The sequence below is a fragment of the Staurois parvus genome, unplaced genomic scaffold (assembly GCF_062004578.1).
Source record: "Staurois parvus isolate SC_StPar_1 unplaced genomic scaffold, SC_StPar_1.0 ptg000951l, whole genome shotgun sequence".
NCBI lineage: Eukaryota > Metazoa > Chordata > Amphibia > Anura > Ranidae > Staurois > Staurois parvus.
This window is the reverse complement of record NW_028318747.1, coordinates 192,260-218,966: the sequence shown is the minus strand read 5'-3', so window position 1 is coordinate 218,966 and position 26,707 is coordinate 192,260. Positions and strand designations below refer to the sequence as shown.

At 42.2% G+C, this 26,707-nt stretch overlaps 1 protein-coding gene and 1 pseudogene across 3 annotated transcripts in view; one reads left to right on the top strand and one right to left on the bottom strand.

The window, feature by feature from the left end:
- Nucleotides 1–26,707, top strand: part of LOC149441740 (semaphorin-6D-like) — a 339,406-nt gene that overhangs the window by 218,837 nt on the left and 93,862 nt on the right. For all 3 annotated transcript variants that reach the window (XM_089656952.1, XM_089656950.1, XM_089656951.1), the window contains 4 exons: nucleotides 2,686–2,874; nucleotides 4,094–4,208; nucleotides 8,328–8,385; nucleotides 8,864–8,920. In XM_089656952.1, the coding sequence (XP_089513078.1) occupies nucleotides 2,766–2,874; nucleotides 4,094–4,208; nucleotides 8,328–8,385; nucleotides 8,864–8,920 (339 nt within the window). In that variant the 5' untranslated portion in view covers nucleotides 2,686–2,765. The remainder of the gene's footprint in view (nucleotides 1–2,685; nucleotides 2,875–4,093; nucleotides 4,209–8,327; nucleotides 8,386–8,863; nucleotides 8,921–26,707) is intronic.
- Nucleotides 6,012–6,127, bottom strand: LOC149441741 (U2 spliceosomal RNA; annotated as a pseudogene).

Sequence of the window (26,707 nt, the reverse complement as noted above, 5' to 3'; positions counted from 1 at the left end):
ATCAGTATGATTTACAAACAAGAATCTTTCCCTGTCTTTACATCCCATCGACCAGGAAGGTGCGGTCGCTCATTAATTGCAGAACTGTTTTCTCTCCCTGCTTTGTATCCTTCGCTACAGGCGCTGAAATGACAACGGAAAAGGCATGCATAATTAAACATTCAAAACAACAAGTCGTGTTTCTTTATTTCTGCAAATGGAATAACTGCTAGTTGTCACACTGGAATTCTCCAAGGCGGCTGTTGTTTCCTGTTTGTATTGAACGTTCCGCGTTCCGAGGGAGAGATGGCCGGCCGGCTTAGGCGCTGGAGAGCTAGCAGATAATATGTTTGGACTGTAATGGCAATAAATATATTTTACATGGAGCAGGCTGTCTGGAGGCGATATCAGATTAGATCAACATTCGTATTAATCACGCCGCGTATTTCCGAGCATCGCGGTTCAAGAGGTCCATCGCATTAAATGTCTATGGAGACAAAATTATGCTGTGTGAAATTAAAACAGACATGAGTTTTTTTCATCGGGAGATAAACGATGTCGTTGTGTAGAGACGCGGCCGGGTTTTGGAAGCACAGAAGGGCTTTCACGAGACTTTATCGCCTCCGGAGACGTTAGAGATGACACACTGGCTATTGGCGAAGCACCTCTATCGGTATTCCAATTTTCTTACTCAATTTTAAGTAGATGATATACCAGTCTTGGTGGTTTTTAGATGGGGTTGGTGGTCAGCCAGTGAAATACCCGTCTTGGTGGTTTTGAAATGGGGTTGGTGGTCAGCTGGTGAAATAACAGTCTTGGTGGTTTTTAGATGGGGTTGGCGGTCAGCCGGTGAAATACCGGTCTTGGTGGTTTTGAGATGGGGTTGGTGGTCAGCCGGTGAAATACCAGTCTTGGTGGTTTTGAGATGGGTTGGTGGTCAGCCGGTGAAATACCAGTCTTGCTGGTTTTTAGATGGGGTTGGTGGTCAGCTGGTGAAATACCGGTCTTGGTGGTTTTTAGATGGGGTTGGCGGTCAGCCGGAGAAATACCAGTCTTGGTGGTTTTTAGATGGGGTTGGTGGTCAGCTGGTGAAATACCCGTCTTGGTGGTTTTTAGATGGGGTTGGTGGTCAGCTGGGGAAATACTGGTCTTGGTGGTTTTTAGATGGGGTTGGTGGTCAGCCGGTGAAATACCAGTCTTGGCGGTTTTTAGATGGGTTGGTGGTCAGCTGGTAAAATACCAGTCTTGGTGGTTTTTAGATGGGGTTGTTGGTCAGCTGGTGAAATACCGGTCTTGGTGGTTTTTAGATGGGGTTGGCGGTCAGCCGGAGAAATACCAGTCTTGGTGGTTTTTAGATGGGGTTGGTGGTCAGCTGGTGAAATACCGGTCTTGGTGGTTTTTAGATGGGGTTGGTGGTCAGCTGGTGAAATACCCGTCTTTGGGGTTTTTAGATGGGTTGGTGGTCAGCCGGTGAAATACCAGTCTTGGTGGTTTTTAGATGGGGTTGGTGGTCAGCCGGAAAAATACCAGTCTTGGTGGCTTTGAGATAGGGTTGGTGGTCAGCTGGTGAAATACCAGTTTTGGTGGTTTTGAGATGGGGTTGGTGGTCAGCCAAGCCAAACCATCCATGCTTTTGACTTCTGCAGGTGGATTGTTGTTGATGTTGATCTTGCACATCTTCCACATAGGTTGAAATTTGTAGTCCAGGGCAAAATTTGTATGAATAACCGGTGTAGTGATATACCTTCTTTAAATGTCTTCATTTGCTTGTAAGCAGGTGCAGTCTACTGTAGGTGGCACTCGTCCGGAGCAGCAATGCACCTGGAAGGGAAGTCAAGGGAAACTAGGTTTCTCTACTATTCCCTCGGTCCCCTAAAGTAGCATTCCAGTTGCATCTGGGTGACCCTGTTGGCCATCTTTGGTCAGACAGAGTCTTTTTAAATCCCTTTCTCCAAGCTATGAATTTTGCGAAGTGGCTAGTGTATGGAGAGCATACCCGTCTGTCAGAGACAGGACTAGTGGCAGAGAGAGGTATCGGGAAAGCTCAAGGCCTACTTGTGTAACATCAGCAAGCTACTTTTTTGGTTGGACCAGCCAGGCAGTATACCGCCCTCCTTAGCAGGTGATGTCTTCAGTTCTGGCCTACTACCACTGACTCTCTGTTCCATTTACTGTAAGTTGCTGGTCAGGTGAGCTCCCTGCTGTTACTGCATTATGGGCCGCTTTGTGTTTATGGTCGCTGCACCACACTGCACCTACCCAACAAGTTTCTAGCCTAAAAGTGGAATGGTGGTGGTTCTCAGCCATAGCCTTCCAGTGGTCTGCAGACAATCTACCAATGCTTTGTGGTCACCTACGTAGGTAGAGATCCAATGTATCCGCAAACATAAATTTCAAACTGTTTTTATCTTTAAAGATTATTGCGCTACAACTTTCATTCTCTGTACAATAAAATGTATTTTTTTGTATTTCAAAAAACAGAAGAACACAGTTGGGTCTCAACCATTGTGAAGTGGTTCCAGGTATAATTTAGACCAACTGTGGCACAGGACTGATTTAGCCTCTTTTGTCAACATTCAACATCCTGCTGTAGATGAAAATTACTACCTGTCAGGAGCTTCTTTGCTGATTGAAATGTAATTTACTATCAAGCATTAGTACAGTTGTATTATTCTCATGTGTGGTGTTGTCTTCTTTGTATTTTAGAGCCAACAAGACCAGAATGAACATCCTTTGAAGCTCAGATACCATCCCCTCAATTCTGCTGCAACGTGAAGAACACAAGAATGTCCCACATGCCTTTTGCTGTGGTTCTTCTACTCATCAGATGTCTACTGTCCTCTTCACTTGTGTTCCCGAAGGACTTGAGTCCTATCAGAACCATCGATTCGGGAAGTAAGTACCAAAGTCTGCTCTTCTTGACCTTTCAACATTATCCATGTGCCCTTGTGTCATCTAGGAGGACCAGGACAAGAAATGGGAGGAATAAAAAATTGAGAGCTGTCCTAACCCAGGGGTCTCCAAACGTTTTAAACAAACAACCAGTTTACTGTCCTTCAGACTTTAAGGAGGGCTGAACTGTGGCCAGTGGAAGTAGAAAATTCCCCAGTGTCAGTGGGAGTATACAATGCCTCGGGCTTGGTGGTCAGTGGGAGTTAAAAAAATTAGATAATGCCTGTGGACAGTAGGATGTGGAATAATGTCTCATTGTTGGTATTACTTGGAGGAATAGGGCCCCTTGTTGGTATCAATGGAGGAACAGTGGCCCATCGTTGGTGTCAGTGGGTTGAATGTTGTCCCATTCAGTGGGAGGAATAGTGCCCCAATACTTTCAGTGGGAACAATATTGCCCCATCAGTGGTGTCAAAGGGATGAATAATGCCCCATCATTGGTGTCAATGGGAGGAATGATGCCCCACTGTTGATTTCAGTGAAAGGACTGGCATCACATTGTTGGAGTCAGTGGGAGGAATAGTCCCCCAAGGTCCAGAGAAAAGCTAGCAAAGGGCCACATCTGACCACAGCTTGGAGACCACCTTTCTAACCCATCCCATTGTCTTAATACACTTGCTTTAGCTAACCTTCAGGGAGATATTCCATCAATTCCTGTGCCTATGACACCCTGTCACTGGGAAAGTAAAAAAGGGCAAATCTACGCAATGGGGACACAGAAAGCAAACAAACCTAGTAAAAGCTTTAACCTTTCCCTACTTTATACAAAACTGAAAAACAAGTTAAGACTGGAGTTGGTCTTAATGTGTTGCTTTTCATGAACTTTTGCCACAAGAGTTGTTTCCACCCCACCTTAGTAATTGAACTTGTCTCTAAAAAATTAATATTCTGTCTTCTTGAGACTTTTTGCTTACTCTATAAAAGGCTTCCAGAACTGGAAATGAAAAATTTTTTTTTTTAGTTTTTAAGATTTTCTTGGCTTGGATATAGTCCATTTCTCTAAATTTCTGTATTGATTAAAACACTTCCAGGGCTAACACTTAACATCTAAATTAAGTTTATACTTCTTTGAAAAGTAGATATTGATCTTATAATATATAAGCCGCATTTCCATGTTATGACAAAACCAAATATATAAAGATATTTCATCTGCCTTTTGAAGGTACCAGATCCTACCCGTTATTTCGAGGACTGGCCAGCGATGAAAATGCAGTAAATCTCGGCCTGGACTTCCAAAAGATGGTCAGACTCAACCAAACTTTGTTTGTTGCTGCAAGGTGAGTGTTGCGCTAATTAGATTCAATTCTAATGTGGAAAATTTTAGGTGGGAAATTAAAGTTTTAATCTAATTAAAGGCTGATGGATGATGCGGTCTTAAAGGGTGCATCTACCAAACCTTACCTTAGTTTATGGCAGAGGTTTAACTAGAACCTTCAGGGCTATGGTGCAAGAAACCATGAAGGGCACCCCTGATCCCTCCCTTCAGAGCGGGGCCCTTTCTATAAGCCCCTGGGGCCCTTTCCTCTGGTCCTGGTGCCCTTCCTTCCTTTCCTGGGGTCCTTCTCACTGATCCTGAGGTCCTTTACTCCCATCACGAGGGCCTGCAGAGGGACCTTTTCACATGTTCTGCAGCAGGCACCTTCCCCAACGGTGGTGGCAAACCAGGGCTCAGGCGCAAGTGTGACCTTTGCGACCCTGGTAGTTCCACCACTGGTTTATGGTTGATTTTGGGCACTAACCTATTACACTAATTTATTAGTTATTAAGTTAGAAAAAAAAAATTAGTTATTAAGTTAGAAAACTTTTGTTATATCTCTTGGGTGTCCTGTAGTGGGATGTTAACGCCAGGGGTGGACTGACAACTCACGGGGCCCCCGGGCAATAGGGGATCATGGGGCTCCTGTGTCCTCGTCCACACTCAAACCACACCCAAAAAAGCCTATAACAACGCCAGGGGTGGACTGACAACTCATGGGGCCCCCGGGCAATAGGGGATCACGGGGCCCCTGTGTCCTTGTCCACACTCAAACCACACCCAAAAAAGCCTATAACAACGCCAGGGGTGGACTGACAACTCATGGGGCCCCTGGGCAATAGGAAATCATGGGGCCCCTGTGTCCTCGTCCACACTCAAACCACACCCAAAAAAGCCTATAAAAAGAACCAGGGGCATCTCATGGGGCTGCCTACTGACGCCGGGCCCTCGGGCAGTGCCCGAGGTCCCAAATTTTTTTTTTTTTTTTTAAGTCCGCAAACGTGCAACTATAAACGTAAAAACCCGTAAGTGTTCACAAAAAATGTGCAAGTGTAAAACACCACACGAAAAAGTGCACTTAGGGGTGTGCTGTGTCCTACCCCTAAAGGGGCTTGGACCACTTACCCTGATCCCCCGGGGCACGAAGCTCCTGACGGGGACAAGGTTCCCAATTGGTCCTCCTGGCCAAAAGGCCTGGTGGACCACCGTTCCTTGTGTCCAGCCGAAGCCAGACACCCAGTACTTGGTCAGGGGGCTCTCCCGAAGAAAAGCCCCCTAGGGATCAGGGGAGGAAGGAACCAAAAGGCCACACATCCTCCCCCTAGAATTCAGGGTAGGCCCGAGGACCCACACCCTCCATCCGTGAAAACACACGCATAAGCAACAGAAAAAGTGACAAACGTGGGAGGTGAAATAAATTAAATAAATAGAAAATAAAAAAGTGGTACCGTGCCAAATTGTGCACAGACCAGGCCCTGAGGCCCGTAGCAAAAATTGCCCTGGTCCTAGCCAAAAGGCCTGGTCCTTAGGGCGCTGTGCAAAAAGAATGTAAAAACAGTGACCATGTGCCATGTTCACACAGTGGGGTCCCACACCCAGGTGTTACTAGTGGCACCCCTGAGAGCGTCTACTCAGGGGGCACCGAGTTTGCGGACTTTCTGCCTCCTCCGCCCCTGGCCAGACCAAGGTAGATCCGTCCAAATCAGGAGGTACTGGATCTTTCCAGTGTTCCCGGAGGAATTACTCCCAAGGCCCCAGAACGAATCATGGCGCTCCCTGGTTTCTGTCCCTCCGGTACTAGCCTTCCGGACCCCCATCATACCAGTGAGGGTACTATACAACAGCCATCCCCGCAAAGCTAGAATGGCCGGGAGCACCCCCACTGGACACTGATAAGAACAGATACTACACTTGATCTTAGCCAAAAGGCCGAGAAGCCCGAGAGCCCAAATGGTCAGTCCGCCCCTGGTCACCGCTTGAGTTCCTGGGTTTGCAGAAGGCATCACATTAACCCTGCTGACTGTGTCGTATTCTTATTTCATATAATGGAGAATACAACAATAGGAGATAAAACATTCTTTGTTGTAGCAGGATGAGGGAGATTCCATACTGCTTAGGACCTATGGTTGTGGAATCTCCCCAAAAGATATCATATGCCTGCCATGTATTTACTGAGTGTATCCATTTAACAATATCAGCTTTGTCCTGGTGGACCTTCACTATCAACTGTCATTGTGCAGCTGCTGGAGGAGAAATGGCAGATGGTGTGGATCATGCAACCTATCAGCTGTTGTCAGTCTTTAAAACAAAAGATGGTATAATTACTTTTAACTGAAACTAAAGTCAATTGTTCGTGTCTTTTGCTAGCATATACCCATATGATTTACAAATATTTATCAATTTGTCCAAGGAAAGACAAGTTTTAGACAGGCTTCATTGCTTGTAGACACCAGTTGGGATTAAAGCTGTTTAGTAATTAGTGCAACGATAGACAATTCATCCCTCTGATACACTATATGGCAGGGGTGGCCTGACCATTCAAGCACTCGGGCAATGCCCGAGGGCCCAGGGTCAGTAGGGGGCCCCATGAAATGCGCCTGGTACCTTTTATAGGCTTTTAGGGTGTGCTTTGAGTGTGGGCAAGGACACAGGGGCCCCATTAACCCCTATTGCCCGGAGGCCCCATGAGTTGTCAGTCCGCCCCTGCTATATGGTGAAAAGTATGTGAACCCCCCTCCGAATAATTGAGTTCAAAGGTTTCCAGTGAAGGGTACTGTTAATACTACAGCATACAGAAACATTTTACATGATTATGTGCTTCCAACCTTGTAGCAACAGTGTTGGGAAGACCCTTTTCTGTTCCAGTATGACTACACACAAAGCAGGCTCTATAAAGACATGATTTGATGAATTTTGTGTGGAGGAACTTGAATGGCCTGCACAAAGCCCTGACCTCAACCCTAATAGACACCCTTTAGACAATTCTACTTTTACAACCTTGAGGCAAAACTTTGGTGATGACCCTTTTCTGTACTAGCATGACTGAGCCCCTGGACACAAAGCCAGCTCCATAAAGACATGGTTTGACCGATCTGTTGTGAGGACATCTTTGGGATGAATTGAAACACCAAAGGCAAGCCAGGTCTTCTCTTACAACATCAGTACCTGATCTCATAAATGGTGGCCACCTCCATAAAGACGTGGCATGATGAGTTTGGTGTGGAGGAACTTGAGTGTCCTGCACAGAACTCAAACCTAAACCCTACTGAACGCCTCTGGGATGGCAAGCTAGATCTTCCCATCCACTATCAGTACCTGACCTGAAAATGTTTCTTTTGGCTGGCTGGACACAAATTGCCACAGACACACTCCAAAATCTTGTTGAAATTCTCCCCAGAAGAGTAGAGGATGTTATATCCACAAAGGTGGCAACTCCATTAGGCCATGGTTTTGGAATGAGATGTATAACAAGCTTGTATAGATGTGATAGCTGTCCATAAAGAGTTGTCTATATAGTGTACTTTGATGAATGACACACAATGCATTCTATTGGAGTACAAATCAGCTGAACTGCCTCAATAAAAATGTACAATTCCTTACATAAACGGAGTCTGGAGTTAGTTATTTGTGTTACGACGAGTGTACATGACCTTCTTCTCAAAGGTGGAGGTCATGCGTGACTCAGACAGGCCCCATGTAAATTTTTACGAAGAACTGTGTATGTAACCGTTTATTTTCTGACACGCGAGATCAGTTCTGTGACATCTATAGCCACGGATGATTCATCAACGTCGCGGCAGAGGAGAATGTGCCTAATTACAATGCAGATTTCCTCACCTGTTCCCGCCTGAGGAGATGATAATGGGGATGGCTTGGAAAACGCTTTAAATAAATTACAATCTTCTCATGTAGGCCTAAAATAGACCCGTTTTGAGAAAGAAAAAAAAATTTCCTCTGCACAGGACAACCGCAACTAAATTTAGAAGGAAAGAGCTAAGGAGATGCAGGGAAAACTAAGAACAAAATGGCAGCCGTCAAAAAAATGGCAGTTGTCCTGTTGAGGCCTTTGCTGTGTAGCCATTTCCGTTTTCATAAAATTGATCAATCCGTCACTTGAGCCATTATTGTTTTTGCTTTACAGGGATTACGTGTACACAATCGATCTGAGGAGAGCTAAAGATGCCATCTCAAGCGACAAGGTAAGACTGTGACTGTCCATCAGTAGAGTAATAAGGCTCTGTAATGAAATCACAGAACATGAAATACTCAGAAACTACAAAGGTTGATTTACCAAACCAGAAAACGTTTGTTTTAATAAATACCAGTGCTCACTAAATATGTAATAGCTCACAAGACCTACTTTGGTCCCAGAACACATTTCAACTGTTTTCCTGGAGCACAATCTTAGGTCAGGGCTGCTATAAAGCAATAAAGAATATCTTTGGGCAAAACTTTTCTGTTTGTTGTAGAAAAAGTAGAATGATTAAAACATCTGCCTCTTTTTATGACTTTGTCCCATTAACAAGGTTTTCATTCCAGGTTCCAGTAGTCTACTGTGTGGAGGCTGAAGCTAGGGTTTGGTTGGTTCCTCTACTCTACACTGGAACCATTACTTCAGGATGTTTATCTGAGTATCACATTGTGGGCAATCCTCACACTCTCTCTTCTCTTTTTCAGTATATCACATGGAAGACGCAAAATATGGACAACTGTGCCGTGCGGGGAAAACCACTGGTAAGTAACTACTTTGGGTCACTCCCTTGCAAAATCAACATTTTCTAAAAACAAAAAACCATTAAGGGTCATAACCCGTTAGCTGCGCTATTTATATATTTTGTAAACTCTCCATTGGTTAAATATTGGTCTGGTCAAGTTAGCGTTTTGATACTCTGAGTTGGTCAAGTTCTGCAAATGTGCCATTGACCTGATTGGCGACAGGTTTGTCTAGTCCAGCAATGGGCAAACTACGGCCCGCGGGCCATATGCGGCCCGGCGGACCTTTTAATCTGGCCCGTGGAGCGTGATACTGTCAGGATGGCTGACAGGATGTGTGTAGGCGGGGCAGCGTGACGAACGTGAGGGGAGCTAGGCTCCTCTCACAGTCCGCCCTGAAGACCGGAACGGCGCGGGAACACGGCGAGAGGAACGCGCAGAGCAAAGGTAAGTGAATTGACACAGGGGGGACTTGGAGACTTAATATGGGGGATGAATTAATATGGGGAATGAATTACTATAGGGGGGATGAATTACTATAGGGGGGATGAATTACTATATGGGGGATGAATTACTATGGGGGATGAATTACTATATGGGGGATGAATTACTATATGGGGGATGAATTACTAAATGAGGGATGAATTACTATATGAGGGATGAATTACTATGGGGGATGAATTACTATATGGGGGATGAATTACTATATGGGGGATTAATTACTATGGGAGATGAATTACTATGGGGGATGAATTACTATGGGGGATGAATTACTATGGGGGATGAATTACTATATGGGGGATGAATTACTATGGGGGATGAATTACTATATGGGGAATGAATTACTATATGGGGGATGAATTACTATATGGGGGATGAATTACTATATGGGGGATGAATTACTATGGGGGATGAATTACTATAGGGGGGATGAATTACTATAGGGGGGATGAATTACTATATGGGGGATGAATTACTATATGGGGGATGAATTACTATAGGGGGGATGAATTACTATGGGGGATGAATTACTATATGGGGGATGAATTACTATGGGGGATGAATTACTATGGGGGATGAATTACTATATGGGGAATGAATTACTATGGGGGATGAATTACTATGGGGGATGAATTACTATGGGGGATGAATTACTATATGGGGGATGAATTACTATGGGGGATGAATTACTATATGGGGGGTGAATTACTATATGGGGGATTAATTACTATGGGGGATTAATTACTATGGGGGATGAATTACTATGGGGGATGAATTACTATATGGGGGATTAATTACTATGGGAGATGAATTACTATGGGGGATGAATTACTATGGGGGATGAATTACTATATGGGGGATTAATTACTATGCTTACTATGGGGGAATATTACTATACTTACTATGGATGACACATACACATCATTCATCTACTCTTGGTCCGGCCCCTGGGTCCAATATATGAACCCATTGCGGCCCTCAAGTCAAAAGGTTTGCCCACCCCTGGTCTAGTCCCATCTTCAACAAATGCCCTCAAAGTCTGATTGGCTACTTATTGGTTTATATACTTGTGACTGTTGTAATGTTTGTAGTAAGTATGATGATAGTAATTTGAAAATACTTGTTGTGGGTAGATCTACTAGGCTCTGGCCTAAGGCGGTGGACTACCAGGGACTGCACCATCAAGCCTATCTGCAAATCTGTCTCTACTGTTTGTAAGCATGTACTGTAAGTCAGCACTATACAGAAGGAAAGTGAAATTAGAATAGGTTCCCAATGGCACTAGCACATGTGCAGTGTTTTGAGGCTGAAATGAACAGGAATGAGTATCAAGACTATGCAGTGCAATGTGCATGAACTTGGAGGTGCGTACTGAACCTTCCAGCTCATTCTTATGGACCCGGGGGTTGACGGGCTTGATTCTGGGTTTTGAAAACTAATGTTGAGGCCTCCTTTCTTACATTTGAGCTAATAAACCCTTTAAGTGATTCCATTGTTGGCTAATTGAATATACCTATATTGCTAGCATGACGTTTAAAGCATTATGATGTCATGGACCTCCTGGTGATGCCATCTTACATTATGGCCCAGCATAAACAAATTTTGGTCCTGAATGTATACGTATCTTCACTCCACTTCTTGTCTTCCATCAATTCTTGAAAGTTTCTCTTTTCCTTCTTAAGATGACTTGTATGATAGTACTATTAGACCAACTATTATGTTCTTTTGAGGCTCTCCTACCTTCAGCTCAGGAACTGAAGGAGAACCTGAATGTATACATATCTTCACTCCACTTCTTGTCTTCCATCAATTCTTGAAAGTTTCTCTTTTCCTTCTCAAGATGACTTGTATGATAGTGCTATTAGACCAACTATTATGTTCTTTTGAGGCTCTCCTACCTTCAGCTCAGGAACTGAAGGAGAACCTCATGATCTCATGATCTACCAGGAGCTTCACTGGTATACAGTATATAATTCAACCAGATCTGTGTGTCCATCCATCCCGTTATCAAGAGGTTGTCCTTCAATTCCTGAAGCCCAGTAGTTTCACAGATATATATACGTCAGCCAGTTCTTTGTTTCCAACTTTTCCTTTTATCTTGAGACTCTCATACAGTTCCTCATCCCAAGTATTTTCACCCGTTTATACATTGTACATCAACCAGTTCTCTGTCTCCTACCTTTCCCCTGCTCTTGAGGATCTCATACAGTTCCACATCCCCAATAGTTTTACTGGAATACATGTCAGCCAATTAGGTATTTCAAACTGTCTCATTTTATTTGGGCTTTCCTTCAATTCCTTTTCCCCAGGTAGTCATTTACATGTTGGCCAATTTGTCAGCCCTAGCAGTTTCACAAGTATATATAAATTGTCTACTCCAGTGTCCACCATCCCATGCCCATGAGGCTTTGCTTCAGTTCTTCAACCCAAGCAGTTATACATATACACCGGTATACATATCGTCCAATGCTGTATTTCCAACCAGCCCATTTTCTTGAGGCTCTTCTACTATTCCTCATTGCCAATGGTTTCAATGGTATACAAAAGATGGCTAAATATGTGTCTCCAGTGATCCCAACTTCTTGAGACTTCTTTACAGTTCCTCAGCCCCAAAAGTTTGTTTGGTATATAAATATACAGTTCATCAACCAGTTTTGTGCTGCTAGCCAACCCTTTCACTTAAAGTCTTTCCACAATTCCTCAGCCCAGTAGTTTTCTTGGTATATTTTAGTCAAGTACTTTTGTGTTGCCAACCATCCCATTCCCTAGAGGCTGTCCTGTGTAAACAGAGGCAGTCTACAGTCTCCACTGCAGGTGACGCCTGTCCATAACAGCAATGCAGCTGGAAGAGGAAGACAAGAGAAACTGGGTTTCTGTATGGTTTCCTCAGTCCCCTGGAGCAGCGATCCATTGGTTACACTGGGTTCAGGTGACCCTGCACCATCTTGGGTCATGCACAGTCTTTTTATGTCCCTGCCCCCGGGTTTTGGTGAGCATTTTGCGAGTGGCTAGTGCAGGGGCGGACTGGCAACTCATGAGGCCCCCGGGCAATAGGAGATCATGGGGCCCCTGTGTCCTTGCCCAAACTCAAAAAAGCCTATGAAAAAGGTACCAGGGGCATCTCATGGGGCCCCCTACTGACCCCGCGCCCTCGGGCAGTGCCCGAGTTTCCAAATGGTCAGTCCACCCCTGGGCTAGTGTGGGGACAGGATACCTGTCTGTCAGGGACAGCACCAGCAGTAGGGAGATGTTTCGGAGGAGTAGGGAAAGCATAGGGCCTACGTCTGCATCTTCAGAAGCTTCCCAATGAGTTGGACCAGCCAAGCCTCATTCTGCTCTCCTTGTCAGATGCTGTCTTCTGTTCGGGGGCCTACACTGTGCTAACTCTGTACTTCAAGCTGATGTAAGTGTCCCAATTGGTTAAGCTCCTCCACTGGGCCTGTTTTACTGTTCTTCAAATTTTGTAATACATTGTCTTCTGCAATCCAACCGCCTTACTTCTGTCTCTTCTTTAACTGTTCAACCATTAAAAACTTTATTGGAACTCCTGTCCCTGGCATAGATTTGACATACCTTGACTATTGGAGATTTGATGTTCACGGAAATACAGGTTCTTTAAAAAAAATGGCTAGAGCTTATGGCTGAATGGTTGAAGCAGATCCTCCAGACGACAGGCGGGTAAATTAGGAATGTACCTCACACAATAGCTTGTGATGAACAATTTTTTTTTTCTTTTATGAGCAGCAGAGATGTGCGTATGTGATCTCAGACACAATTACCACCTCTCCTCCCCCGGTCGGCTCAGCCCTTTTGTTCCCATTCTCCAAATGAAAATTTTCGAAATTAGAGAGAGCTGCAACTGCTGGCCCAGGGAAAATGAAATTAACTCCGGCGCTAATTAGAATTCGCCTTTAATTAAGAAGAGCATGCTGTAGGAGTTGAGCGGCAGCTGACCCCCGCGCCTCTTGCATGAGGCGGCGGCTGTGATGTTGCACAGCGGAAGATTTCTCTTGCTGAGCTCAGCAACGCCGTTTTGTTTCACCTCCCTTCATCAATGTCTCACACTCCAGCAGCTTCCACTCCGGCGGGCTGCATCTACAGACGGTTGCCTTGATGAGATTTTTGATCTGAAGCTGCGCGGCTCACCTGCCTTCTCCCTGGTGGGTCTATGGAGACAACACTTGCCAAATGAGTCAATGAGAAGAACAAGTAGACGACCTGGGGAAAACTGGGAACTCCATTCATGACCTTACAAAGGGCAGTGCACCATATTTCTGAACAGAAACTCAACAGTCTTCTTAACTGTGAACAAAATGGATAGATAGATAGATAATAGATAGATAGATAGATAGATAGATAGATAGATAGATAGATAATAGATAGATAGATAGATAGATAGATAGATAGATAGATAGATAGATAATAGATAGATAGATAGATAGATAGATAGATAGATAGATAGATAATAGATAGATAGATAGATAGATAGATAGATAATAGATAGATAGATAGATAGATAGATAGATAGATAGATGATAGATAATAGATAGATAGATAGATAGATAGATAGATAGATAGATAGATAATAGATAGATAGATAGATAGATAGATAGATAGATAGATAGATAGATAATAGATAGATAGATAATAGATAGATAGATAGATAGATAGATAGATAGATAATAGATAGATAGATAGATAGATAATAGATAGATAGACAGATAGATAGATAGATAGATAGATAGATAGATAGATAGATAGATAGATAGATAGATAATAGATAGATAATAGATAGATAGATAGATAATAGATAGATAATAGATAGATAGATAGATAGATAGATAGATAGATAATAGATAGATAGATAATAGATAGATAGATAGATAGATAGATAGATAGATAGACAATAGATAGATAGATAATAGATAGATAGATAATAGATAGATAGATAATAGATAGATAGATAGATAATAGATAGATAATAGATAGATAATAGATAGATAGATAGATAGATAGATAGATAGATAGATAGATAGATAGATAGATAATAAATAGATAATAGATAGATAGATAGATAGATAGATAGATAGATAGATAATAGATAATAGATAGATAGATAGATAATAGATAGATAGATAGATAGATAGATAGATAGATAGATAGATAGATAATAGATAGATAATAGATAGATAGATAGATAATAGATAGATAGATAGATAGATAGATAGATAGATAGATAGATAGATAGATAATAGATAGATAGATAGATAGATAGATAGATAGATAGATAGATAATAGATAGATAATAGATAGATAGATAGATAGATAGATAGATAGATAGATAATAGATAGATAGATAGATAGATAGATAGATAATAGATAGATAGATAGATAGATAGATAGATAGATAATAGATAGATAGATAGATAGATAGATAGATAGATAGATAGATAATAGATAGATAGATAGATAATAGATAGATAGATAGATAATAGATAAATAGATAGATAGATAATAAATAGATAATAGATAGATAGATAGATAGATAGATAGATAATAGATAGATAGATAGATAGATAGATAGATAGATAGATAGATAGATAGATAATAGACAGATAGATAGATAGATAATAGATAGATAGATAGATAGATAATAGATAGATAGATAGATAGATAGATAGATAGATAGATACAGTCATGGCCGAAATTGTTGGCACCCTTGATATTTCTCCAGGAAATCATGTATTTCTCACGAAACGTATTGCATTAACACATGTTTTGCTATACACATGTTTATTCCCTTTGTGTGTATTGGGACAAAACAAAAAAAGGGAGGAAAGAAAGCAAATTCGACATAATGTCACACAAACCTCCAAAAATGGGCTGGACAAAAGTATTGGCACCCTTTCACAACTGCGGATAAATAAGAATGTTACAAGCATGTGATGCTCCTGTAAACTCACCTGGGGCAAGTAACAGGTGTGGGCAATATAGAAATCACACCTGAAAGCAGATAAAAAGGAGAGACGTTCACTTAACCTTTGCATTGTGTGTCTGTCTGTGCCACACTAAGCATGGACAACAGAAAGAGGAGACGAGAACTGTCTGAGGACCTGAGAACCAAAATTGTGGCAAAATATCAACAATCTCAAGGTTACAAGTCCATCTCCAGAGAACTAGATTTGCCTTTGTCCACAGTGCGCAACATTATCAAGAAGTTTGCAACCCATGGCACTGTAGCTAATCTCCCTGGTCGTGGACGGATGAGGAAAATTGATGAAAGATTGCAACGCAGAATAGTCCGGATGGTGGATAAGCAGCCCCAAACATGTTCCAAAGACATTCAAGCTGTCCTGCAGGCTCAGGGAGCATCAGTGTCAGCGCGAACTATCCGTCGACATTTAAATGAAATGAAACGCTATGGCAGGAGACCCAGGAGGACCCCACTGCTGACACAGAGACATAAAAAAGCAAGACTACAGTTTGCCAAAATGTACTTGAGTAAGCCAAAAGCCTTCTGGGAAAACGTCTTGTGGACAGATGAGACCAAGATAGAGCTTTTCGGTAAAGCACATCATTCTACTGTTTACCGAAAACGGAATGAGGCCTACAAAGAACAAAACACAGTACCTACGGTAAAATATGGTGGAGGTTCAATGATGTTTTGGGGTTGTTTTGCTGCCTCTGGCACTGGGTGCCTTGACTGTGTGCAAGGCATCATGAAATCTGAGGATTACCAAAGGATTTTGGGTCGCACTGTAGGGCCCAGTGTCAGAAAGCTGGGTTTGCGTCCAAGATCCTGGGTCTTCCAGCAGGACAATGACCCCAAACATACGTCAAAAAGCACTCAGAAATGGATGGCAAAGAAGCGCTGGAGAGTTCTGAAGTGGCCAGCAATGAGCCCAGATCTAAATCCCATTGAACACCTGTGGAGAGATCTTAAAATTGCTGTTGGGAAAAGGTGTCCTTCCAATAAGAGAGACCTGGAGCTGTTTGCAAAGGAAGAGTGGTCCAAAATTCCGGGTGAGAGGTGTCAGAAGCTTATTGATGGTTATAGGAAGCGACTGATTTCAGTTATGTTTTCCAAAGGGTGTGCAACCAAATATTAAGTTAAGGGTGCCAATACTTTTGTCCAGCCCATTTTTGGGGTTTTGTGTGACATTATGTCATATTTGCTTTTCTGCCTCTGTTTTATATTTGTTCCAATACATACAAAGGGAATAAACATGTGTATAGCAAAACATGTGTTAATGCAATACCTTTTTTGTGTGAAATACTTGATTTTCAGGAAAAATATCAAGGGTGCCAACAATTTCGGCCATGACTGTAGATAGTTTCTTTATAGCAAAACCATTAAGGGGCCAATTAATCTCCGTCTTCAGGGCCATATTTGTAGTAATGTATGTATATATCTATTCAGTCGTATTCGACAATTGTATGGTTCAGCTCCATGTATGATATGTTTAAGAGTTCACCCATAGAATTTCTTTTTTATGAGGTAGGTTACCAGGTCTTTTCGGAACCCGCCCCAAATGCTTGGACTTGGGACCAGCTTGCAGAATGCGATAACACATATGCATAGCCAATTTCTACACCAGGGTTTTTCAGCCATGGAACCCTAGGGTTCCTCCAGAGGCTGCTAGTGGTTCCTTGAGCAATGAGAAATTTCTGCCTCTCAGATAAGTTCCCACCAGGGGCAGACTGACAACTCAAGGGGGCCCCCGGGCAAAAGTGGTTCATAGGGCCCCTGTGTCCTTGCCCAAACTCAAAAAAGCCTATGAAAAAGGTACCAGGGGCATCTCATGGGCCCCCCTACTGACCCCGGGCCCTCGGGTGGTGCCCGAGTTTCCAAATGGTCAGTCCGCCCCTGGTTTCCACTGACACCATTGATCCTTTCAGCTATCTGTAAGGGGGTAATTCTTCCCAATGACCTCAAGTGTAAGGAGCATTCTTCCCACTGACCATCACACTAATGTATCTGGAGTTGTAGATAGAGTCATTTTTAGCAGAGGTTAGACTAGAAAGTTGTTTCAAGGGTTCCTCTGTGTTGAAAAAGTTGAGAAAGGCTGTTCCACACACATACTAGGTTGTAAAATTGAATACTACTTACCTTTACAACAATAATATACAGTATACCATCATTTTATCCAAATGTACTTGCCTGATGGTGGATGTACCCAGGGGCGGACTGACCATTTGAGCACTCGGACACTGCCCGAGGGCCCGGGGTCAGTAGGGGGCCCCATGACATATCGGCATGGATGTCACTCCAGTCCGTAGTATTCCCTCAAGCCCATGCCCCCCCCGACTTCTCCATCAAGATCAATAACACAATCATCAGTCCCTCCCCTCATACCAGGGTACTAGGTGTAATCCTAGACTCCCATCTGTCCTTTCAGTCCCAAATCCAATCACTGTCCAAATCTTGTAGACTTCACCTCCGCAACATCTCCAAGATATGCCCGTTCCTAACCTCGGAAACCACTAAGCAACTTATTCATTCCCTTGTTATATCTCGCCTTGACTATTGTAACTCCCTCCTCATTGGCCGACCTCATCGCAGGCTATCCCCTCTTCAGTCTATCATGAATGCTGCTGCCAGACTCATCCACTTTACTAACCGTTCTGTATCTGCCACCCCTTTCTGCCAATCCCTCAACTGTCCTCCATTCAGTGTTCTCCATCCCTCTCTGCCAATCCCTCCACTGGCCTCCACTCAGTGTCCTCCATCCCTCTCTGCCAATCCCTCCACTGGCCTCCACTCAGTGTCCTCCACCCCTCTCTGCCAATCCCTCCACTGGCCTCCACTCAGTGTCCTCCACTCCTCTCTGCCAATCCCTCCACTGGCTTCCACTCAGTGTTCTCCATCCCTCTCTGCCAATCCCTCCACTGGCCTCCACTTAGTGTCCTCCATCCCTCTCTGCCAATCCCTCCACTGGCTTCCCATTGCCCAATGGATACAATTTTAAAAATCAACAATAACATATAAAGCCATTTATAACTCTGCCCAAAATTACATCATCAATCTTGTCTCCAAATACCACCCAAACCGTACTCTCCGCTCCTCGCACGACCTCCTGCTCCGTAGCTCCCTTGTCTCCTCCTCCCATGCACGTCTCCAGGACTTCTCCAGAGCTTCCCCCATCCTCTGGAACGCTCTACCCCAATTTATCAGACTATCGCCTACTCTGCTCACTTTTAGGCGATCTCTGAAAACCTCTCTCTTCAGGGAAGCCGATCCTGCCCTCAGCTAATAATGGAAACTTCTACTCTTCCAACCAGTCCATCCCCCACAGTTACTACCTTTTGTACCACTAGCCCCTCCCTCCTAGATTGTAAGCTCCAAGGAGCAAGGCCCTCCTATCCCTCTTGTATTGAACTGTATTGTTGCTGTATTGTCTCCCGTTATATTGTAAAGCGCTGAGCAAACTGTTGGCGCCATAAATCCTGTATAATAATAATAATAATAAAAATGAGATGCCCCTGGTACCTTTCATAGGCTTTTTTGGGTGTGGTTTGAGTTTGGGCGAGGACACAGGGGCCCCATGATCCCCTATTGCTCGGGTGCCCCATGAGTTGTCAGTCCACCCCTGGTGGTACCTGTATAGCTAGACATGGCTAGGCCCCCTGTGCTTCTGGACCCTATAGCAGTCACATGGTCTGGCACCTAAGTACGTAATATTGAAATATGGCTTCCCCCATTTCCATACTGTAAATAATTACAAATGATGTCTTTTTTTAAACAGATTGACAGAAAGCGAACCAAATGGATAATATACCAATTTCCAGCAGTAAACATTTTCTGTTGCACAGTGGAAATGTTCTTTCCTCTTTTTTTATTGCCCAGCAGTTTCTTCTCTCCACATGAAAGTGCCCGCGAGGCTGTTGTCTGGAGGGAACAGCCAGCGGGATTACATAATGACCCAGACATTGCAGCGAGCTCTACAGCCACCACCGCAGCGCACCAGACCCCTTTCAGGTGGCATTTTCACAACAAGAAAGTGTTATTATTCCTCGCAGCTCAGCGGGGCCTCACTTTTCACAGAACCGTATATCATTACAAAGTTAAAAGTGCAGCAACCCTACTAAGAGGACAGCCGCTCCGGCACGTTGCTTCGGATACTGCGGCAATAGGCTTTGAAGGAATTTTCAGTGCGGGTCCTCCAAGTAGACATTTTATCTGGGTCAGCATAGCCAGTGACAAAGTTGGCCTCATGTAAAGAGATTTAATTGGCGTCTGCCATTCATGACACCTTCAGGGCCCCATTGACACCTATTCCTGTTCAGTTTTAAGACATGCTAAGGTGTGCCGCCATGCAGACTGGTGCACTTTGCACTGATTCTGTCTATTTAGTTCCTTAAGAAGGTCCAACGCACCAAAGAAAGTACCTGATCCATTTTTGGCCAACACACCAACTGCTGCGGCACCCCCCTCGTCTCTGCCCTCACCTTGTCTCAGCAGTTGGCAGCAGAGAGGAGGACAGAACTCCTCCTCCAGATCCCATGCTTCTCCTTGCAGCCACGGACAGTCTCATTTCTGCCCCTGCCTCGTTTCAGCAGAGGGGAGGACAGCACCTCTCTGTGCAGCCACAGCACCCTTTTGTCTCAGCATTTGATCTCAGCATTCAGCGGATGCTGGAAGCTGGCTCCTGCCCTCCTCTGGTCCTCCTCCAGACCCTGCACTTTATGCTTCCCAGCTCTGGCCTCAGCTTATTCCTAACAGCAGCAGCACAAGGGGGGGCTGCACTGTGATGGAAGGGAAGGTGGAGGACTCTTGACTTCTGTTGGTGGGGTTCTCCTGACATCTGATGTGGGGGGGGGGTGCTCTGAACATCTAGTCTTACAGATACAACTGGCCCTTTGACGGCAACCATAATGCTGATGCAGCCTGTGATGAAATTGAGTTTGATGCCCCTGGGTTAAGAGTATCGGGTACATCCAACGTGTTTTGGCCTCAGCTTATTCCTAACAGCAGCAGCACAAGGGGGGGGCTGCACTGTGATGGAAGGGAAGGTGGAGGACTCTTGACTTCTGTTGGTGGGGTTCTCCTGACATCTGATGTGGGAGGGGGGTGCTCTGAACATCTAGTCTTACAGATACAACTGGCCCTTTGAGGGCAGCCATAATGCTGATGCAGCCTGTGATGAAATTAAGTTTGATGCCCCTGGGTTAAGAGTATCGGGTTCATTCAACGTGTTTTGGCCTCAGCTTATTCCTAACAGCAGCAGCACAAGGGGGGGGCTGCACTGTGATGGAAGGGAAGGTGGGGGACTCTTGACTTCTGTTGGTGGGGGTCTCCTGACATCTGATGTTGGGGGAGGTGCTCTGAACATCTGGTCTTACAGATACAACTGGCCCTTTGAGGGCAACCATAATGTATCAGATACAATCCAAGGTGTTTTGAGGGAAAGTGCCTCCTCCTTCTTCAAGGCTTGAGCAATGGATGTTAGTAGAATCACCATGAAATACACAAGAGGACCTAAATTAGCAGTCCAAGTCAACCTTTCTAAGCGCTTTTAGGAGGTGCTTGTCTCTATCAAGCCCTAATTCAGATCCTCTAGGGCATTTTATGGTGATTCTACTATCATATATTGCTCCAACTTTTAAGAAGGAGAAGGCTCCTTCCCTGGAATTGCTTGGGCTGCTGTATCTGATGCTCTTAACCAATAAAAGTTTCAAAAATACTAAGTGATATGGTCCCTCACATTAGGTGGCCCTCAATAAACATCCAAGAGTTAGTTACCTGCCTGTTGGCCAATTCATTTATGATAATCAGAGAAGTAGTTTAGGACCAGAAGGTCCTCATACACTATACTTTCATTGCAGATCTGCAAAATGCATTCAACTGTATATCCATCAGAACTAATTCACTCTTCAAATTTTTTTTTTTGCATAAAAAAAAAGATTTAATATCTCAGCAGAACAGGTGTTCCCATTGGAAGACCTTCTTTTTATTTCTGTTTCCAGTGACAACTGTAAAATTTTGGATTCTCCATCCCTTTTCGTACCGTTGACTATGGTGACCAGGACAATGGAGAGAATGAATCTCACCCATTGGTTTTCAGTTCTCCTTCCCACAGATAGGGCACTAGGTGCTGGAAAAGGCTTGTAGAATCCAAAACTTCACATTAAACGGTGTTACAAAAAAAAAACAGGTCTTTCATTTATTTTTAAGACAGCGTTCCAGACTGCAGCAAGACCCGTCACCCAGATCTCCACCAACCTTTGCCTAGTGGCAGACCTGTCATTTGTACATATTTTAATCCACAATCAGCAATGTCAGGATTTGATTGGCTCACATTGATTGTGAGGGCTTTTCATTATGTTATCTATTGGATTGTATGAAGTAGATAGGCTTCATCGATTGCTTTTCTCAAGGTGCTCAACAAGGATAAATCAAAATTATTGGTGTGGGACCGGTGTTATAAAAATACTGACGGATTATGTTGGCCTCCTTCAACCTCTCTTGACGATGAAAGTTTGATGACGGCTTTATGAAAAACTTTGTCCGTTGTGGCCAAACTTGCATTGAGCTATATCAACGTTAGCACTAAAGATCCTAAAATAGCTGAATCGCAGTGTGCTATGGACATAAACTGACTTTTCAAAATGGCTTCCACTGGGGCTAGTGCTGGCCATACCCTTGACAAACTTGTGGCAATTTTGGAAACTCTCCATAATTTTTTTTTTAATTAAATACATGTAAGTCAACAATTCACACCACTCATACTTTAGATCATCTCCTGGTTTCCAGAGAACAAATTCTAAAAATTGGGATGGTAAAAATCTTGGTCACCAAAATTGTGGCAATTTTGGAAACTTTCCATCATCTTTTGTTTAAAAATTAAATACATGTAAGTCAACCTTTCACACCAATCATGCTTTAGATCGTCTCTTGGTTTCTAGAGACCAAACTCTAAAAATTGGGATGGTAAAAATCTTGGTCACCAAAATTGTGGCAATTTTGGAAACTTTCCATCATCTTTTGTTTAAAAATTAAATACATGTAAGTCAACCTTTCACACCAATCATGCTTTAGATCTTCTCTTGGTTTCCAGAGACCAAATTCTAAAAATTGGGGTTAAAAAAAGCTAGTCGCCAAAGTGTGCTAATTTTGGAAAATATCCCTGTTTTGTTTAAAAATTAAATATATGCAAGACAACATTCCACACCAATCTTCCACTCATGCGTTTAATCGTTTCCTGGTTTCCAGCAACCAAATTATATAAAATTGGGGTAAAACTGGCTGTCACCAAATTCTGGCAAGTTTGGAAACTTTCCGTCACTTTTTGTTTAAAAAATAAGTCAACCTTCCACACCAATCTGGCACTAACTTTTTAGATCATTTCCTGGTTTCCAGAGTTCAAATTAAAAAAATTGGGGTAAAAATGGTGGTCACCAGCTGTGGCAATTTTGGAAACTTTCCATCTTTTTTTTTTTTAATTAAATGTAAATCAGCATTTCAGACTAATCTGACACTCAAGCATTAGATCATCTCCTGGTTTCCAGAGTCCAAATTACAAAAATTGGGGTAAAAATGGTGGTCACCAGCAGTGGCAATTTTGGAAACTTTCCATCATCTTTTTTTTTTTAATTAAATGTAAATCAGCATTTCAGAACAATCTGACACTCAAGCATTAGGTTGTCTCCTGGTTTCCAGAGACCAAATTCTAAAAATTGGGATAAAAACTGGTGGTCACCAAAATTGTCAACCTTCCACACCAGTCTGTCACCAAAAGTCAACCTTCCACACCAGTCTGACACTCATGCTTTAGATTGTCTCTTGGTTTCCAGACGTCAAATTCTAAAAATTGGGGTTAAATAATGGTGGTCGCAAATTGTGGCACTTTTGGAAAATTTCCTTCTTTCATTTAAAAGTTAAATATATGCAAGTCAACCTTCCACAGCAATCTTCCACTCATGCTTTGAATCGTTTCCTGATTTCCAACAACCAAATTATAAAAATTGGGGTAAAACTGGCTGTCACCAAATTCTGGCAAGTTTGGAAACTTTCCATCATCTTTTGTTTAAAAAATAAATTAACCTTCCACACCAATCTGGCACTAACTTTTTAGATCATTTCCTAATTTCCAGAGTCCAAATTACAAAAATTGGGGTACAAATGGTGGTCACCAGCTGTGGCAATTTTGGAAACTTTCCATCATCTTTTTTTTTTTTTTTAATTAAATGTAAATCAGCATTTCAGACCAATCTGACACTCAAGTATTAGGTCATCTCCTGGTTTCCAGAGACCAAATTCTAAAAATTGGGATAAAAACTGGTGGTCACCAAAATTGTGGCAATTTCGGAAACTTTCCATCATCTTTTATTAAATATTTAATATAAGGTAATATTTCGCACCAATCTGACATTCATGCTTTAGATCATTTCCCAGTTTCCAGAGACCAAATTGTAAAACGTTGGGGTAAAAATGGTGGTCAACATAATTTGACAATTTTGGAAACTTTCCATCATGTTTGCTTAAAAATTAAGTACATGAAAGTCAACATTTTTACACCAGTCTGATGTTCATGCTTTAGATTGTTTCCTGGTCTCCAGAGACTAAACTCTAAAAATTGGGATAATAAAAATCCTGGTTGCCAAAATTGTGGAAATTTTGGAAACTTCATCATCTATTGTTTACAAATTAAATACATGTAAGTCAACCTTTCACACCAATCATGCTTTAGATCTTCTCTTGGTTTCCAGAGACCAAATTCTAAAAATTGGGGCTAAAAAAAGCTAGTCGCCAAAGTGTGTTAATTTTGGAAAATATCCCTGTTTTGTTTAAAAATTAAATATATGCAAGACAACATTCCACACCAATCTTCCACTCATGCTTTTAATCGTTTCCTGGTTTCCAGCAACCAAATTATAAAAAGTGGGGTAAAACTGGCTGTCACCAAATTCTGGCAAGTTTGGAAACTTTCTGTCATTTTTTGTTTAAAAAATAAGTCAACCTTCCACACCAATCTGGCACTAACTTTTTAGATCATTTCCTGGTCTCCAGAGTCCAAATTACAAAAATTGGGGTAAAAATGGTGGTCACCAGCTGTGGCAATTTTGGAAACTTTCCATCATCTTTTTTTTTTTAATTAAATGTAAATCAGCATTTCAGAACGATCTGACACTCAAGCATTAGGTCATCTCCTGGTTTCCAGAGACCAAATTCTAAAAATTGGGATAAAAACTGGTGGTCACCAAAATTGTGGCAATTTCGGAAACTTTCCATCATCTTTTATTAAATATTTAATATAAGGTAATATTTTGCACCAATCTGACATTCATGCTTTAGATAATTTCCCAGTTTCCAGAGACCAAATTGTAAAACGTTGAGGTAAAAATGGTGGTCAACATAATTTGACAATTTTGGAAACTTTCCATCATGTTTGCTTAAAAATTAAGTACATGAAAGTCAACATTCTACACCAGTCTGATGCTCATGCTTTAGATTGTTTCCTGGTCTCCAGAGACTAAACTCTAAAAATTGGGATAATAAAAATCCTGGTTGCCAAAATTGTGGAAATTTTGGAAACTTTTCATCATCTATTGTTTAAAAATTAAATACATGTAAGTCAACCTTCCACACCAGTCTGACACTCATGCTTTAGATTGTCTCTTGGTTTCCAGAGGTCAAATTCTAAAAATTGGGGTTAAAAAATGGTGGTCGCCAAATTGTGGCACTTTTGGAAAATTTCCTTCTTTCGTTTAAAAGTTAAATATATGCAAGTCAACCTTTCACAACGATCTTTCACTCATCCTTTGAATCGTTTCCTGGTTTCCAGCAATCAAATTATAAAAATTGGGGTAAAAATGGTGGTCACCAAATTCTGGCAGTCTAGGAAACTTTCCATAATTTTTTGTTTAAAAAATAAGTCAACCTTCCACACCAATCTGACAGATCATTTCCTGGTTTCCAGAGACCAAATTACAAAAATTGGGGTACAAATGGTGGTCACCAACTGTGTCAATTTTGAAAACTTTCCATCATCTTTTTTTTTTTTAATTAAATGTAAATCAGCATTTCAGACCAATCTGACACTGAAGCATTAGATCATTTCCCAGTTTCCAGAGGCCAAATTGTAAAATGTTGGGGTAAAAATGGTGGTCAACATAATTTGGCAATTTTGGAAACTTTCCATCATGTTTGCTTAAAAATTAAGTCTGACACCAGTCTGACACTCATGCTTTAGATTGTCTCTCGGTTTCCAGAGACCAAATTCTAAAAATTGGGGTTAAAAAATGGTGGTCGCCAAATTGTGGCAATTTTGGAAAATTTCCTTTTGTTTAAAAATAAAATATATGCAAGCCAACCTTCCACACCAATCTTACACTCATGCTTTGAATCGGTTCCTGGTTTCCAGCAACCAAATTATAAAAATTGGGGTAAAAATGGCGGTCACCAAATTCTGGCAAGTCTGGAAACTTTCCATCATCTTTTGTTTAAGATTTAAGTCAACTTTCCACACCAATCTGACACTCATATTTTAGACCATTTCCTGATTTCCAGAGACCAAATAACAAACATTGGGGTAAAAATGGTGGTCACCAACTGTGGCAATTTTGGAGACTTTCCATCATCTTTTGTTAAATATTAAATGTAAGTTAACATTCCACACCAATCTGACACTCATGCTTTAGATCATTTCCTGATTTCCAGAGCCCAAATTATAAAAATTGGGGTAAAAATGGTGGTCACCAAATCGTGGCAATTTTGGAAACTTTCCATCATGTTTGCTTAAAACTTAAGTGCATGAAAGTGAACATTCTACACCAATCTGATGCTTTAGATTGTTTCCTGGTCTCCAGAGAATGAATTATAAAATTGGGGTAAAAAAACAGGGCAAAATTGGGGTAATTACTGAGTTGCAAATTGGTGTAGACTGGTTAATTTCAATTGACTGCTTTTCCAATTGAAATTTCCAAAATTGCCAAAAGTATGGCCAACGTAAATTGGACCTATCAAATATATTTTTTTAATATTCAGTGAATACATGTTAAGTCATGTGTCAGTTTACCACTTCCAGGTATTTATTACCACTCGAAGATATCACATTACTCCCCCTGACAATTTTTTCATCTTTGTTTGGTCGTCCTCCAGGGCCACCATCCACTTCCTGGACTGAGATGCCAACTCAGAGATGTGAATCCTGATGCTTTTGTAGTTCTTGGCAGTGTCCACAAATGTCTGATACAGATTAGCCCCTGCTTGGAACTTGCTACAGAATTACAATGTGCGGTCTGTTCTCTGGAGGAGAGGAGACTGAGGAAATTCTCTCACCAGTCTGCAGCAGCCTTATGGTATTA